The sequence below is a fragment of the Prenolepis imparis genome, unplaced genomic scaffold (genome assembly GCF_030444845.1).
Source record: "Prenolepis imparis isolate NDT839.2.m4 unplaced genomic scaffold, iyPreImpa1.0 SCAF_2, whole genome shotgun sequence".
NCBI lineage: Eukaryota > Metazoa > Arthropoda > Insecta > Hymenoptera > Formicidae > Prenolepis > Prenolepis imparis.
In genome coordinates, this window is record NW_028141160.1 from 10,074,360 (window position 1) to 10,093,646 (window position 19,287).

Sequence of the window (19,287 nt, forward strand, 5' to 3'; positions counted from 1 at the left end):
ATATCATTGGAATCCGGTGGAATCGGTGCAGAGATAAAGTCAGTTATATATGTATATAAATCTGATTAAATGCATTATCTAAAAACATTACTACTAGATTCTACGAGTTATTCCAACTCATCAATCACTTAAAAACAGTTTCAATAAGGTAGACGTGTGCTGTTAAATCCCACACTTTCTACACTTATATCGTCTCCAAAATATCGTTTAACTAATATGCGAGAAGTGCAAACAATCAAGCATATAATTTAATAGCACGTATTTCTCTTATTGAAAATACTTACGTTTTTTATATACGAAAATTTATAAGATTTTATCATATGTTTTTAATTATACACGGTTCAAATGTTATTTAAATTTATCACCAATTCCGAATAAATTTGATTTTTAAATTTCCACGTCATAATGATACGAAATAATCAAAATGACGTGACAGTGATATTATAAGATATGTATGAGATAAAGATGAAAATATTACTTACAGAAGTAGTCCGCGGCAAATGGCGATAATCGATGAGAAATTCGAAAAGAAGAATGTAATAACTTTGCATGATGTTTCTTCCAAAACAAAGATTATGATGTGCAACACATCGGCAAATAGGATAGATCTGCAACAACAAAAATTCAGAAATCATGAAGACTATATTGTAGAAAATACAGTAAGAATATCAATGAAAATATTTAAAATATTATATTAATTTATTATTAAAGAATATATCATTGCAGATTTATTAAAATTATAACATTAAAAGTAAAAATTACTTTTTAATCACCATAAAAAAACATTTATATAATTCATTATTTTTTATATTATAATATAACTGCAGAAACATATTAGTTTATATTACATTACACGTATTTATTTTTATCGCGAATTTTTATCACAGAAAACAGAATCTTCTTCGTCTCAAAAGAGAAACCCCAGCACGGTTCCAGAACTTATTAATAAAAGTGACATCGAATATAAATCAATGTGCAAAGACAGTAATTATCGAGATTGCAATTACAATAGTAATTATTTATCAATGACAAACCAGGTAGAAAATACTTTTACAAGAAAACTTATATAGAAATTATGAAGAAAATGATAAATCTTTTGCGATTTATAATTACTGTATATACTAATATTTACTTCAAATTGCAATAATATGTTAAGTTACATAATTAATTATATAAAAAATTATTTTATGTGTTCTAGAAGCACGATAAAGTTGCAAATAACTGCCAACATCAATCCAGAAAAGATTGCACGACAAGAATTATAAATGAGCAAATAGCAGATTCTCATTATGGTAATTTATATTTCGCGTGTATTGCAAAATAGAAATAGATTATGATAATTTTTACATATAAAGAGACTCTCAAGAAAACGCGAGTTATGTGATAAATTTCGAAGAGAAAATCGAGAGATTTCTTCATGATACGAATAATATCATTTAGGATTATTGCGAGAATCCATTGATTATAACAAATACGCATAATAATTGAGCGCAATAGAATCTGTGTAATGAGAAATAATATAATCTATTTCAAGTTAAAAAAGAAGAGAGTACTTGATGTGCAATATTTTAAAACAAATTTAATTGATAGCCAAAAAAATTATTACATTCGTAATAGGTCCTTCTGCTTTGTAATTTTTTGTAATAATACACAAAAATAACCATCAAATGTTTATATGTAAGAGCAAATTAAGAATGTTCATTAATATAAAATTATATACATATATATGACTAATTATTATAATTATAATGGCAAATAGATGGAAATTAATTCCGGGAAAATTATAATTAATGGTTTGTTATTTAGATCGAGTGAAACCAGTTCTGTTGCGAGTTGTAAACTGGTTTTTCGGTGGTTGTCCAGAAGTTTCGAGACGACACCGAGCAGATCGATGAAGTCGGAAAGGAGGAAATTTTCAAGTCCACCAACACGTGGCTCCTCTAAGCGAACGAATTGCATCTGTTGCAATACAGACTGTCGATAAACCGTATCTCTGATTTTACTTTGCAGTAATATAAAAATAATTTTAAAATTGTATCAAATATATCCCTTTTCTAAAAAGTGCATGTTAAGTCGATTCTCGCAGGTATTGTTGCCTCTTTTCCGCGATGCTGATTGGTTATCTCGATGTGTGCTGCGTTGTACATTACTTCATATTGATAAAAGCCTGTCAAGGTTGAGCGACGCATTTTGACAGTTCAAATGTATATATTGAGAGGTTAATAGTGTATTCAATTTGTGAATGCAATTATTGTGGTTTATATTATGATATACATGAATTTTATGTATATCAAGTTAAAAAATTTGTACGCTGTTGTCTGCTTGGTACCAAAAGATTCTGTAATCAATGTACTATTAAAATGTATAATCGATGAATTTTTGGCTCGTCTTAAAATATTAGAAATTGATACTTTCTTTCCGCTGACTCTATGTGACGCATCCTCATTTTATGTATATCAAATGAAAAAATTTGTACGCTGGTGTCTGCTTGGTACCAAAAGATTCTATAATCAATGGAATATTGAAATGTATAATCGATGAATTTTTGGCTCGTCTTTAAATATTAGAAATCGATACTTTTTTGCCGCTGACCCTATGCGACGCATCCTTATTTTATGTATATCATATTAAAAAATTTGTACGCTGGTGTCTGTTTGGTACCAAATGATTCTGTAATCAATGTACTATTAAAATGTATAATCGATGAATTTTTGGCTCGTCTTAAAATATTAGAAATCGATACTTTTTTACCGCTGACCCTATGCGACGCAACATAATTTTATGTATATCAAGTTAAAAAATTTGTACGCTGGTGTCTGTTTGGTACCAAAAGATTCTGTAATCAATGTACTATTAAAATGTATAATCGATGAATTTTTGGCTCGTCTTAAAATATTAGAAATTGATACTTTTTTACCGCTGACCCTATGCGACGCAACATTATTTTATGTTTATCGTATTAAAAAATTTGTACGCTGGTGTCTGCATGGTACCAAAAGATTCTGTAATCAATGTACTATTAAAATGTATAATCGATGAATTTTTGGCTCGTCTTAAAATATTGGAAATCGATACTTTTTACCGCTGACCCTATGCGACGCGACATTATTTTAAGTATATCAAGTTAAAAAATTTGTACGCTGGTGTCTGTTTGGTACCAAAAGATTCTGTAATCAATGTACTATTAAAATGTATAATCGATGAATTTTTGGCTCGTCTTAAAATATTAGAAATTGATACTTTCTTTCCGCTGACTCTATGTGACGCATCCTCATTTTATGTATATCAAATGAAAAAATTTGTACGCTGGTGTCTGCTTGGTACCAAAAGATTCTATAATCAATGGAATATTGAAATGTATAATCGATGAATTTTTGGCTCGTCTTTAAATATTAGAAATCGATACTTTTTTGCCGCTGACCCTATGCGACGCATCCTTATTTTATGTATATCATATTAAAAAATTTGTACGCTGGTGTCTGTTTGGTACCAAATGATTCTGTAATCAATGTACTATTAAAATGTATAATCGATGAATTTTTGGCTCGTCTTAAAATATTAGAAATCGATACTTTTTTACCGCTGACCCTATGCGACGCAACATAATTTTATGTATACCAAGTTAAAAAATTTGTACGCTGGTGTCTGTTTGGTACCAAAAGATTCTGTAATCAATGTACTATTAAAATGTATAATCGATGAATTTTTGGCTCGTCTTAAAATATTAGAAATTGATACTTTTTTACCGCTGACCCTATGCGACGCAACATTATTTTATGTTTATCGTATTAAAAAATTTGTACGCTGGTGTCTGCATGGTACCAAAAGATTCTGTAATCAATGTACTATTAAAATGTATAATCGATGAATTTTTGGCTCGTCTTAAAATATTGGAAATCGATACTTTTTACCGCTGACCCTATGCGACGCGACATTATTTTAAGTATATCAAGTTAAAAAATTTGTACGCTGGTGTCTGTTTGGTACCAAATGATTCTGTAATCAATGTACCATTAAAATGTATAATCTAGGAATATTTGGCTCGTCTTAAAATATTAGAAATCGATACTTTTTTACCGCTGACCCTATGCGACGCAACATTATTTTATGTATATCAAGTTAAAAAATTTGTACGCTGGTGTCTGTTTGGTACCAAAAGATTCTGTAATCAATGTACTATTAAAATGTATAATCGATGAATTTTTGGCTCGTCTTAAAATATTAGAAATCGATACTTTTTTGACGCGGACCCTGTGCGACGCATCCTTATTTTATGTTAATCGTATTAAAAAATTTGTACGCTGTTGTCTGCTTGGTACCAAAAGATTTTGTAATAAATGTACTATTAAAATGTATAATCGATGAATTTTTGGCTCGTCTTAAAATATTAGAAATCGATACTTTTTTGACGCGGACCCTGTGCGACGCATCCTTATTTTATGTTTATCGTATTAAAAAATTTGTACGCTGTTGTCTGCTTGGTACCAAAAGATTCTGTGATAAATGTACTATTAAAATGTATAATCGATGAATTTTTGGCTCGTCTTAAAATATTGGAAATCGATACTTTTTTGACGCGGAACCTGTGCGACGCATACTTATTTTATGTTTATCGTATTAAAAAATTTGTACGCTGGTGTCTGTTTGGTACCAAATGATTCTGTAATCAATGTACTATTAAAATGTATAATCGATGAAATTTTGGCTCGTCTTTAAATATTAGAAATTGATACTTTTTTACCGCTGACCCTATGCGACGCAACATTATTTTATGTTTATCGTATTAAAAAATTTGTACGCTGGTGTCTGCATGGTACCAAAAGATTCTGTAATCAATGTACTATTAAAATGTATAATCGATGAATTTTTGGCTCGTCTTTAAATATTAGAAATCGATACTTTTTTACCGCTGATCCCATGCGACGCAACCTTAATTTATGTATAGCAAATGAAAAAGTTTGTACGCTGTTGTCTGCTTGGTACCAAATGATTCTGTAATAAATGTACTATTAAAATGTATAATCGATGAATTTTTGGCTCGTCTTAAAATATTAGAAATTGATACTTTCTTTCCGCTGACTCTATGTGACGCATCCTCATTTTATGTATATCAAATGAAAAAATTTGTACGCTGGTGTCTGCTTGGTACCAAAAGATTCTGTAAACAATGTACTATTAAAATGTATAATCGATGAATTTTTGGCTCGTCTTAAAATATTGGAAATCGATACTTTTTTGACGCGGACCCTGTGCGACACATCCTTATTTTGTTTATCGTATTAAAAAATTTGTACGCTGTTGTCTGCTTGGTACCAAAAGATTCTGTAATAAATGTACTATTAAAATGTATAATCGATGAATTTTTGGCTCGTCTTTAAATATTAGAAATCGATACTTTTTTACCGCTGATCCCATGCGACGCAACCTTAATTTATGTATAGCAAATGAAAAAGTTTGTACGCTGTTGTCTGCTTGGTACCAAATGATTCTGTAATAAATGTACTATTAAAATGTATAATCGATGAATTTTTGGCTCGTCTTAAAATATTAGAAATAGATACTTTTTTACCGCTGATCCCATGCGACGCAACCTTAATTTATGTATATCAAGTTAAAAAATTTGTACGCTGGTGTCTGTTTGGTACCAAATGATTCTGTAATCAATGTGCTATTAAAATGTATAATCGATGAATTTTTGGCTCGTCTTAAAATATTGGAAATCGATACTTTTTACCGCTGACGCTGTGCGACGCATACTTATTTTATGTTTATCGTATTAAAAAATTTGTACGCTGGTGTCTGTTTGGTACCAAAAGATTCTGTAATCAATGTACTATTAAAATGTATACTCGATGAATTTTTGGCTCGTCTTAAAATATTAGAAATCGATACTTATTTGACGCGGACCCTGTGCGACGCATACTTATTTTATGTTTATCGTATTAAAAATTTTGTACGCTGGTGTCTGTTTGGTACCAAATGATTCTGTAATCAATGTACTATTAAAATGTATAATCGATGAATTTTTGGCTCGTCTTTAAATATTAGAAATCGATACTTTTTTACCGCTGATCCCATGCGACGCAACCTTAATTTATGTATAGCAAATGAAAAAGTTTGTACGCTGTTGTCTGCTTGGTACCAAATGATTCAGTAATAAATGTACTATTAAAATGTATAATCGATGAATTTTTGACTCGTCTTAAAATATTAGAAATCGATACTTTTTTACCGCTGATCCCATGCGACGCAACCTTAATTTATGTATAGCAAATGAAAAAGTTTGTACGCTGTTGTCTGCTTGGTACCAAATGATTCTGTAATAAATGTACTATTAAAATGTATAATCGATGAATTTTTGGCTCGTCTTAAAATATTAGAAATCGATACTTTTTTACCACTGACCCTATGCGACGCAACATTATTTTATGTATATCAATTTAAAAAATTTGTACGCTGGTGTCTGTTTGGTACCAAAAGATTCTGTAATCAATGTACTATTAAAATGTATAATCGATGAATTTTTGGCTCGTCTTAAAATATTAGAAATCGATACTTTTTTGACACGGACCCTGTGCGACGCATCCTTATTTTATGTTTATCGTATTAAAAAATTTGTACGCTGTTGTCTGCTTGGTACCAAAAGATTCTGTAATAAATGTACTATTAAAATGTATAATCGATGAATTTTTGGCTCGTCTTAAAATATTGGAAATCGATACTTTTTTACCGCTGATCCCATGCGACGCAACCTTAATTTATGTATAGCAAATGAAAAAGTTTGTACGCTGTTGTCTGCTTGGTACCAAATGATTCTGTAATAAATGTACTATTAAAATGTATAATCGATGAATTTTTGGCTCGTCTTAAAATATTAGAAATTGATACTTTCTTTCCGCTGACTCTATGTGACGCATCCTCATTTTATGTATATCAAATGAAAAAATTTGTACGCTGGTGTCTGCTTAGTACCAAAAGATTCTATAATCAATGGAATATTGAAATGTATAATCGATGAATTTTTGGCTCGTCTTTAAATATTAGAAATCGATACTTTTTTGCCGCTGACCCTATGCGACGCATCCTTATTTTATGTATATCATAATAAAAAATTTGTACGCTGGTGTCTGCTTGGTAGCAAAAGATTCTATAATCAATGTACTATTAAAATGTATAATCGATGAATTTTTGGCTCGTCTTAAAATATTAGAAATCGATACTTTTTTGACGCGGACCCTGTGCGACGCATCCTTATTTTATGTTTATCGTATTAAAAAATTTGTACGCTGTTGTCTGCTTGGTACCAAAAGATTCTGTAATAAATGTACTATTAAAATGTATAATCGATGAATTTTTGGCTCGTCTTAAAATATTGGAAATCGATACTTTTTTGACGCGGACCCTGTGCGACGCATCCTTAATTTATGTATATCAAGTTAAAAAATTTGTACGCTGGTGTCTGTTTGGTACCAAATGATTCTGTAATCAATGTGCTATTAAAATGTATAATCGATGAATTTTTGGCTCGTCTTAAAATATTAGAAATTGATACTTTTTTACCGCTGACCCTATGCGACGCAACATTATTTTATGTTTATCGTATTAAAAAATTGGTACGCTGGTGTCTGCATGGTACCAACAGATTCTGTAATCAATGTACTATTAAAATGTATAATCGATGAATTTTTGGCTCGTCTTAAAATATTGGAAATCGATACTTTTTATCGCTGACCCTATGCGACGCAACATTATTTTAAGTATATCAAGTTAAAAAATTTGTACGCTGGTGTCTGTTTGGTATCAAATGATTCTGTAATAAATGTACTATTAAAATGTATAATCGATGAATTTTTGGCTCGTCTTAAAATATTGAAAATCGATACTTTTTACCGCTGACCCGATGCGACGCAACATTATTTTATGTATATCAAGTTAAAAAATTTGTACGCTGGTGTCTGTTTGGTACCAAATGATTCTGTAATCAATGTACTATTAAAATGTATAATCGATGAATTTTTGGCTCGTCTTAAAATATTAGAAATTGATACTTTTTTACCGCTGACCCTATGCGACGCAACATTATTTTATGTTTATCGTATTAAAAAATTTGTACGCTGGTGTCTGCATGGTACCAAAAGATTCTGTAATCAATGTACTATTAAAATGTATAATCGATGAATTTTTGGCTCGTCTTAAAATATTGGAAATCGATACTTTTTACCGCTGACTCTATGCGACGCGACATTATTTTAAGTATATCAAGTTAAAAAATTTGTACGCTGGTGTCTGTTTGGTACCAAATGATTCTGTAATCAATGTACTATTAAAATGTATAATCGATGAATTTTTGGCTCGTCTTAAAATATTAGAAATCGATACTTTTTTGACGCGGACCCTGTGCGACACATCCTTATTTTATGTTTATCGTATTAAAAAATTTGTACGCTGTTGTCTGCTTGGTACCAAAAGATTCTGTAATAAATGTACTATTAAAATGTATAATCGATGAATTTTTGGCTCGTCTTAAAATATTAGAAATCGATACTTTTTTGATGCGGACCCTGTGCGACGCATCCTTATTTTATGTTTATCGTATTAAAAAATTTGTACGCTGTTGTCTGCTTGGTACCAAAAGATTCTGTAATAAATGTACTATTAAAATGTATAATCGATGAATTTTTGGCTCGTCTTAAAATATTGGAAATCGATACTTTTTTGACGCGGACCCTGTGCGACGCATACTTATTTTATGTTTATCGTATTAAAAAATTTGTACGCTGGTGTCTGTTTGGTACCAAATGATTCTGTAATCAATGTACTATTAAAATGTATAATCGATGAATTTTTGGCTCGTCTTTAAATATTAGAAATCGATACTTTTTTACCGCTGATCCCATGCGACGCAACCTTAATTTATGTATAGCAAATGAAAAAGTTTGTACGCTGTTGTCTGCTTGGTACCAAATGATTCTGTAATAAATGTACTATTAAAATGTATAATCGATGAATTTTTGGCTCGTCTTAAAATATTAGAAATTGATACTTTTTTACCGCTGATCCCATGCGACGCAACCTTAATTTATGTATATCAAGTTAAAAAATTTGTACGCTGGTGTCTGTTTGGTACCAAATGATTCTGTAATCAATGTGCTATTAAAATGTATAATCGATGAATTTTTGGCTCGTCTTAAAATATTGGAAATCGATACTTTTTACCGCTGACACTATGCGACGCAACCTTATTTTAAGTATATCAAGTTAAAAAATTTGTACGCTGGTGTCTGTTTGGTATCAAATGATTCTGTAATCAATGTACTATTAAAATGTATAATCCATGAATTTTTGGCTCGTCTTAACATATTAGAAATCGATACTTTTTTACCGCTGATCCCATGAGACGCATCCTTAATTTATGTATAGCAAATGAAAAAGTTTGTACGCTGTTGTCTGCTTGGTACCAAATGATTCTGTAATAAATGTACTATTAAAATGTATAATCGATGAATTTTTGGCTCGTCTTAAAATATTAGAAATTGATACTTTTTTACGGCTGACCCTATGCGACGCAACATTATTTTATGTTTATCGTATTAAAAAATTTGTACGCTGGTGTCTGTTTGGTACCAAAAGATTCTGTAATCAATGTACTATTAAAATGTATAATCGATGAATTTTTGGCTCGTCCTAAAATATTAGAAATTGATACTTTTTTACCGCTGACCCTATGCGACGCAACATTATTTTATGTTTATGGTATTAAAAAATTTGTACGCTGGTGTCTGCATGGTACCAACAGATACTGTAATCAATGTACTATTAAAATGTATAATCGATGAATTTTTGGCTCGTCTTAAAATATTGGAAATCGATACTTTTTATCGCTGACCCTATGCGACGCAACATTATTTTAAGTATATCAAGTTAAAAAATTTGTACGCTGGTGTCTGTTTGGTACCAAATGATTCTGTAATCAATGTACTATTAAAATGTATAATCGATGAATTTTTGGCTCGTCTTAAAATATTAGAAATAGATACTTTTTTACCGCTGACCCTATGCGACGCAACATTATTTTATGTATATCAAGTTAAAAAATGTGTACGCTGGTGTCTGTTTGGTACCAAAAGATTCTGTAATCAATGTACTATTAAAATGTATAATCGATGAATTTTTGGCTCGTCTTAAAATATTAGAAATTGATACTTTTTTACCGCTGACCCTATGCGACGCAACATTATTTTATGTTTATCGTATTAAAAAATTTGTACGCTGGTGTCTGCATGGTACCAAAAGATTCTGTAATCAATGTACTATTAAAATGTATAATCGATGAATTTTTGGCTCGTCTTTAAATATTAGAAATCGATACTTTTTTACCGCTGATCCCATGCGACGCAACCTTAATTTATGTATAGCAAATGAAAAAGTTTGTACGCTGTTGTCTGCTTGGTACCAAATGATTCTGTAATAAATGTACTATTAAAATGTATAATCGATGAATTTTTGGCTCGTCTTAAAATATTAGAAATTGATACTTTTTTACCGCTGATCCCATGCGACGCAACCTTAATTTATGTATATCAAGTTAAAAAATTTGTACGCTGGTGTCTGTTTGGTACCAAATGATTCTGTAATCAATGTGCTATTAAAATGTATAATCGATGAATTTTTGGCTCGTCTTAAAATATTGGAAATCGATACTTTTTACCGCTGACACTATGCGACGCAACCTTATTTTAAGTATATCAAGTTAAAAAATTTGTACGCTGGTGTCTGTTTGGTATCAAATGATTCTGTAATCAATGTACTATTAAAATGTATAATCCATGAATTTTTGGCTCGTCTTAACATATTAGAAATCGATACTTTTTTACCGCTGATCCCATGAGACGCATCCTTAATTTATGTATAGCAAATGAAAAAGTTTGTACGCTGTTGTCTGCTTGGTACCAAATGATTCTGTAATAAATGTACTATTAAAATGTATAATCGATGAATTTTTGGCTCGTCTTAAAATATTAGAAATTGATACTTTTTTACGGCTGACCCTATGCGACGCAACATTATTTTATGTTTATCGTATTAAAAAATTTGTACGCTGGTGTCTGTTTGGTACCAAAAGATTCTGTAATCAATGTACTATTAAAATGTATAATCGATGAATTTTTGGCTCGTCCTAAAATATTAGAAATTGATACTTTTTTACCGCTGACCCTATGCGACGCAACATTATTTTATGTTTATGGTATTAAAAAATTTGTACGCTGGTGTCTGCATGGTACCAACAGATACTGTAATCAATGTACTATTAAAATGTATAATCGATGAATTTTTGGCTCGTCTTAAAATATTGGAAATCGATACTTTTTATCGCTGACCCTATGCGACGCAACATTATTTTAAGTATATCAAGTTAAAAAATTTGTACGCTGGTGTCTGTTTGGTACCAAATGATTCTGTAATCAATGTACTATTAAAATGTATAATCGATGAATTTTTGGCTCGTCTTAAAATATTAGAAATAGATACTTTTTTACCGCTGACCCTATGCGACGCAACATTATTTTATGTATATCAAGTTAAAAAATTTGTACGCTGGTGTCTGTTTGGTACCAAAAGATTCTGTAATCAATGTACTATTAAAATGTATAATCGATGAATTTTTGGCTCGTCTTAAAATATTAGAAATTGATACTTTTTTACCGCTGACCCTATGCGACGCAACATTATTTTATGTTTATCGTATTAAAAAATTTGTACGCTGGTGTCTGCATGGTACCAAAAGATTCTGTAATCAATGTACTATTAAAATGTATAATCGATGAATTTTTGGCTCGTCTTTAAATATTAGAAATCGATACTTTTTTACCGCTGATCCCATGCGACGAAACCTTAATTTATGTTTATCGTATTAAAAAATTTGCACGCTGGTGTCTGTTTGGTACCAAATGATTCTGTAATCAATGTACTATTAAAATGTATAATCGATGAATTTTTGGCTCGTCTTTAAATATTAGAAATCGATACTTTTTTACCGCTGATCCCATGCGACGCAACCTTAATTTATGTATAGCAAATGAAAAAGTTTGTACGCTGTTGTCTGCTTGGTACCAAATGATTCTGTAATAAATGTACTATTAAAATGTATAATCGATGAATTTTTGGCTCGTCTTAAAATATTAGAAATTGATACTTTTTTACCGCTGATCCCATGCGACGCAACCTTAATTTATGTATATCAAGTTAAAAAATTTGTACGCTGGTGTCTGTTTGGTACCAAATGATTCTGTAATCAATGTGCTATTAAAATGTATAATCGATGAATTTTTGGCTCGTCTTAAAATATTAGAAATTGATACTTTTTTACCGCTGACCCTATGCGACGCAACATTATTTTATGTTTATCGTATTAAAAAATTTGTACGCTGGTGTCTGCATGGTACCAACAGATTCTGTAATCAATGTACTATTAAAATGTATAATCGATGAATTTTTGGCTCGTCTTAAAATATTGGAAATCGATACTTTTTATCGCTGACCCTATGCGACGCAACATTATTTTAAGTATATCAAGTTAAAAAATTTGTACGCTGGTGTCTGTTTGGTACCAAATGATTCTGTAATAAATGTACTATTAAAATGTATAATCGATGAATTTTTGGCTCGTCTTAAAATATTAGAAATAGATACTTTTTTACCGCTGACCCTATGCGACGCAACATTATTTTATGTATATCAAGTTAAAAAATTTGTACGCTGGTGTCTGTTTGGTACCAAAAGATTCTGTAATCAATGTACTATTAAAATGTATAATCGATGAATTTTTGGCTCGTCTTAAAATATTAGAAATTGATACTTTTTTACCGCTGACCCTATGCGACGCAACATTATTTTATGTTTATCGTATTAAAAAATTTGTATGCTGGTGTCTGCATGGTACCAAAAGATTCTGTAATCAATGTACTATTAAAATGTATAATCGATGAATTTTTGGCTCGTCTTTAAATATTAGAAATCGATACTTTTTTACCGCTGATCCCATGCGACGCAACCTTAATTTATGTATAGCAAATGAAAAAGTTTGTACGCTGTTGTCTGCTTGGTACCAAATGATTCTGTAATAAATGTACTATTAAAATGTATAATCGATGAATTTTTGGCTCGTCTTAAAATATTGGAAATCGATACTTTTTACCGCTGACCCTGTGCGACGCATACTTATTTTATGTTTATCGTATTAAAAAATTTGTACGCTGGTGTCTGTTTGGTACCAAAAGATTCTGTAATCAATGTACTATTAAAATGTATACTCGATGAATTTTTGGCTCGTCTTAAAATATTAGAAATCGATACTTATTTGACGCGGACCCTGTGCGACACATCCTTATTTTATGTTTATCGTATTAAAAAATTTGTACGCTGTTGTCTGCTTGGTACCAAAAGATTCTGTAATAAATGTACTATTAAAATGTATAATCGATGAATTTTTGGCTCGTCTTAAAATATTGGAAATCGATACTTTTTTGACGCGGAACCTGTGCGACGCATACTTATTTTATGTTTATCGTATTAAAAAATTTGTACGCTGGTGTCTGTTTGGTACCAAATGATTCTGTAATCAATGTACTATTAAAATGTATAATCGATGAAATTTTGGCTCGTCTTTAAATATTAGAAATCGATACTTTTTTACCGCTGATCCCATGCGACGCAACCTTAATTTATGTATAGCAAATGAAAAAGTTTGTACGCTGTTGTCTGCTTGGTACCAAATGATTCTGTAATAAATGTACTATTAAAATGTATAATCGATGAATTTTTGGCTCGTCTTAAAATATTAGAACTTGATACTTTTTTACCGCTGATCCCATGCGACGCAACCTTAATTTATGTATATCAAGTTAAAAAATTTGTACGCTGGTGTCTGTTTGGTACCAAATGATTCTGTAATCAATGTGCTATTAAATGGTATAATCGATGAATTTTTGGCTCGTCTTAATATATTGGAAATCGATACTTTTTACCGCTGACCCTGTGCGACGCATACTTATTTTATGTTTATCGTATTAAAAAATTTGTACGCTGGTGTCTGTTTGGTACCAAAAGATTCTGTAATCAATGTACTATTAAAATGTATACTCGATGAATTTTTGGCTCGTCTTAAAATATTAGAAATCGATACTTATTTGACGCGGACCCTGTGCGACGCATACTTATTTTATGTTTATCGTATTAAAAATTTTGTACGCTGGTGTCTGTTTGGTACCAAATGATTCTGTAATCAATGTACTATTAAAATGTATAATCGATGAATTTTTGGCTCGTCTTTAAATATTAGAAATCGATACTTTTTTACCGCTGATCCCATGCGACGCAACCTTAATTTATGTATAGCAAATGAAAAAGTTTGTACGCTGTTGTCTGCTTGGTACCAAATGATTCAGTAATAAATGTACTATTAAAATGTATAATCGATGAATTTTTGGCTCGTCTTAAAATATTGAAAATCGATACTTTTTACCGCTGACCCTATGCGACGCAACATTATTTTAAGTATATCAAGTTAAAAAATTTGTACGCTGGTGTCTGTTTGGTACCAAATGATTCTGTAATCAATGTACTATTAAAATGTATAATCGATGAATTTTTGGCTCGTCTTAAAATATTAGAAATTGATACTTTTTTACCGCTGACCCTATGCGACGCAACATTATTTTATGTTTATCGTATTAAAAAATTTGTACGCTGGTGTCTGCATGGTACCAAAAGATTCTGTAATCAATGTACTATTAAAATGTATAATCGATGAATTTTTGGCTCGTCTTAAAATATTGGAAATCGATACTTTTTACCGCTGACTCTATGCGACGCGACATTATTTTAAGTATATCAAGTTAAAAAATTTGTACGCTGGTGTCTGTTTGGTACCAAATGATTCTGTAATCAATGTACTATTAAAATGTATAATCGATGAATTTTTGGCTCGTCTTAAAATATTAGAAATCGATACTTTTTTGACGCGGACACTGTGCGACGCATCCTTATTTTATGTTTATCGTATTAAAAAATTTGTACGCTGTTGTCTGCTTGGTACCAAAAGATTCTGTAATAAATGTACTATTAAAATGTATAATCGATGAATTTTTGGCTCGTCTTAAAATATTAGAAATCGATACTTTTTTGACGCGGACCCTGTGCGACGCATCCTTATTTTATGTTTATCGTATTAAAAAATTTGTACGCTGTTGTCTGTTTGGTACCAAAAGATTCTGTAATAAATGTACTATTAAAATGTATAATCGATGAATTTTTGGCTCGTCTTAAAATATTGGAAATCGATACTTTTTTGACGCGGACCCTGTGCGACGCATACTTATTTTATGTTTATCGTATTAAAAAATTTGTACGCTGGTGTCTGTTTGGTACCAAATGATTCTGTAATCAATGTACTATTAAAATGTATAATCGATGAATTTTTGGCTCGTCTTTAAATATTAGAAATCGATACTTTTTTACCGCTGATCCCATGCGACGCAACCTTAATTTATGTATAGCAAATGAAAAAGTTTGTACGCTGTTGTCTGCTTGGTACCAAATGATTCTGTAATAAATGTACTATTAAAATGTATAATCGATGAATTTTTGGCTCGTCTTAAAATATTAGAAATTGATACTTTTTTACCGCTGATCCCATGCGACGCAACCTTAATTTATGTATATCAAGTTAAAAAATTTGTACGCTGGTGTCTGTTTGGTACCAAATGATTCTGTAATCAATGTGCTATTAAAATGTATAATCGATGAATTTTTGGCTCGTCTTAAAATATTAGAAATTGATACTTTTTTACCGCTGACCCTATGCGACGCAACATTATTTTATGTTTATCGTATTAAAAAATTTGTACGCTGGTGTCTGCATGGTACCAACAGATTCAGTAATCAATGTACTATTAAAATGTATAATCGATGAATTTTTGGCTCGTCTTAAAATATTGGAAATCGATACTTTTTATCGCTGACCCTATGCGACGCAACATTATTTTAAGTATATCAAGTTAAAAAATTTGTACGCTGGTGTCTGTTTTGTACCAAATGATTCTGTAATAAATGTACTATTAAAATGTATAATCGATGAATTTTTGGCTCGTCTTAAAATATTAGAAATAGATACTTTTTTACCGCTGACCCTATGCGACGCAACATTATTTTATGTATATCAAGTTAAAAAATTTGTACGCTGGTGTCTGTTTGGTACCAAAAGATTCTGTAATCAATGTACTATTAAAATGTATAATCGATGAATTTTTGGCTCGTCTTAAAATATTAGAAATTGATACTTTTTTACCGCTGACCCTATGCGACGCAACATTATTTTATGTTTATCGTATTAAAAAATTTGTACGCTGGTGTCTGCATGGTACCAAAAGATTCTGTAATCAATGTACTATTAAAATGTATAATCGATGAATTTTTGGCTCGTCTTTGAATATTAGAAATCGATACTTTTTTACCGCTGATCCCATGCGACGCAACCTTAATTTATGTATAGCAAATGAAAAAGTTTGTACGCTGTTGTCTGCTTGGTACCAAATGATTCTGTAATAAATGTACTATTAAAATGTATAATCGATGAATTTTTGGCTCGTCTTAAAATATTAGAAATTGATACTTTCTTTCCGCTGACTCTATGTGACGCATCCTCATTTTATGTATATCAAATGAAAAAATTTGTACGCTGGTGTCTGCTTGGTACCAAAAGATTCTGTAAACAATGTACTATTAAAATGTATAATCGATGAATTTTTGGCTCGTCTTAAAATATTGGAAATCGATACTTTTTTGACGCGGACCCTGTGCGACACATCCTTATTTTGTTTATCGTATTAAAAAATTTGTACGCTGTTGTCTGCTTGGTACCAAAAGATTCTGTAATAAATGTACTATTAAAATGTATAATCGATGAATTTTTGGCTCGTCTTAAAATATTGGAAATCGATACTTTTTTGACGCGGACCCTGTGCGACGCATACTTATTTTATGTTTATCGTATTAAAAAATTTGTACGCTGGTGTCTGTTTGGTACCAAATGATTCTGTAATCAATGTACTATTAAAATGTATAATCGATGAAATTTTGGCTCGTCTTTAAATATTAGAAATCGATACTTTTTTACCGCTGATCCCATGCGACGCAACCTTAATTTATGTATAGCAAATGAAAAAGTTTGTACGCTGTTGTCTGCTTGGTACCAAATGATTCTGTAATAAATGTACTATTAAAATGTATAATCGATGAATTTTTGGCTCGTCTTAAAATATTAGAAATTGATACTTTTTTACCGCTGATCCCATGCGACGCAACCTTAATTTATGTATATCAAGTTAAAAAATTTGTACGCTGGTGTCTGTTTGGTACCAAATGATTCTGTAATCAATGTGCTATTAAAATGTATAATCGATGAATTTTTGGCTCGTCTTAAAATATTGGAAATCGATACTTTTTACCGCTGACGCTGTGCGACGCATACTTATTTTATGTTTATCGTATTAAAAAATTTGTACGCTGGTGTCTGTTTGGTACCAAAAGATTCTGTAATCAATGTACTATTAAAATGTATACTCGATGAATTTTTGGCTCGTCTTAAAATATTAGAAATCGATACTTATTTGACGCGGACCCTGTGCGACGCATACTTATTTTATGTTTATCGTATTAAAAATTTTGTACGCTGGTGTCTGTTTGGTACCAAATGATTCTGTAATCAATGTACTATTAAAATGTATAATCGATGAATTTTTGGCTCGTCTTTAAATATTAGAAATCGATACTTTTTTACCGCTGATCCCATGCGACGCAACCTTAATTTATGTATAGCAAATGAAAAAGTTTGTACGCTGTTGTCTGCTTGGTACCAAATGATTCAGTAATAAATGTACTATTAAAATGTATAATCGATGAATTTTTGACTCGTCTTAAAATATTAGAAATCGATACTTTTTTACCGCTGATCCCATGCGACGCAACCTTAATTTATGTATAGCAAATGAAAAAGTTTGTACGCTGTTGTCTGCTTGGTACCAAATGATTCTGTAATAAATGTACTATTAAAATGTATAATCGATGAATTTTTGGCTCGTCTTAAAATATTAGAAATCGATACTTTTTTACCACTGACCCTATGCGACGCAACATTATTTTATGTATATCAAATTAAAAAATTTGTACGCTGGTGTCTGTTTGGTACCAAAAGATTCTGTAATCAATGTACTATTAAAATGTATAATCGATGAATTTTTGGCTCGTCTTAAAATATTAGAAATCGATACTTTTTTGACACGGACCCTGTGCGACGCATCCTTATTTTATGTTTATCGTATTAAAAAATTTGTACGCTGTTGTCTGCTTGGTACCAAAAGATTCTGTAATAAATGTACTATTAAAATGTATAATCGATGAATTTTTGGCTCGTCTTAAAATATTGGAAATCGATACTTTTTTACCGCTGATCCCATGCGACGCAACCTTAATTTATGTATAGCAAATGAAAAAGTTTGTACGCTGTTGTCTGCTTGGTACCAAATGATTCTGTAATAAATGTACTATTAAAATGTATAATCGATGAATTTTTGGCTCGTCTTAAAATATTAGAAATTGATACTTTCTTTCCGCTGACTCTATGTGACGCATCCTCATTTTATGTATATCAAATGAAAAAATTTGTACGCTGGTGTCTGCTTAGTACCAAAAGATTCTATAATCAATGGAATATTGAAATGTATAATCGATGAATTTTTGGCTCGTCTTTAAATATTAGAAATCGATACTTTTTTGCCGCTGACCCTATGCGACGCATCCTTATTTTATGTATATCATAATAAAAAATTTGTACGCTGGTGTCTGCTTGGTAGCAAAAGATTCTATAATCAATGTACTATTAAAATGTATAATCGATGAATTTTTGGCTCGTCTTAAAATATTAGAAATCGATACTTTTTTGACGCGGACCCTGTGCGACGCATCCTTATTTTATGTTTATCGTATTAAAAAATTTGTACGCTGTTGTCTGCTTGGTACCAAAAGATTCTGTAATAAATGTACTATTAAAATGTATAATCGATGAATTTTTGGCTCGTCTTAAAATATTGGAAATCGATACTTTTTTGACGCGGACCCTGTGCGACGCATCCTTAATTTATGTATATCAAGTTAAAATATTTGTACGCTGGTGTCTGTTTGGTACCAAATGATTCTGTAATCAATGTGCTATTAAAATGTATAATCGATGAA

At 31.0% G+C, this 19,287-nt stretch overlaps 2 protein-coding genes across 2 annotated transcripts in view; one reads left to right on the forward strand and one right to left on the reverse strand.

Moving 5' to 3' along the window:
* Positions 1–424: 424 nt before the first annotated feature.
* Positions 425–19,287, reverse strand: part of Tfiiebeta (transcription factor IIEbeta) — a 46,264-nt gene continuing 27,401 nt past the window's right edge. The window contains exon 6 of the transcript XR_014427172.1: positions 425–608. The gene's annotated coding sequence lies outside the window, so the exon portion shown is untranslated. The remainder of the gene's footprint in view (positions 609–19,287) is intronic.
* LOC145933160 (uncharacterized) lies at positions 908–2,261 on the forward strand. The gene is given in 6 exon segments (XM_083032693.1): positions 908–1,037; positions 1,199–1,308; positions 1,367–1,412; positions 1,414–1,471; positions 1,807–1,879; positions 1,881–2,261. Coding segments are annotated over 6 exon segments (417 nt in total). The 5' UTR covers positions 908–971; the 3' UTR covers positions 1,945–2,261.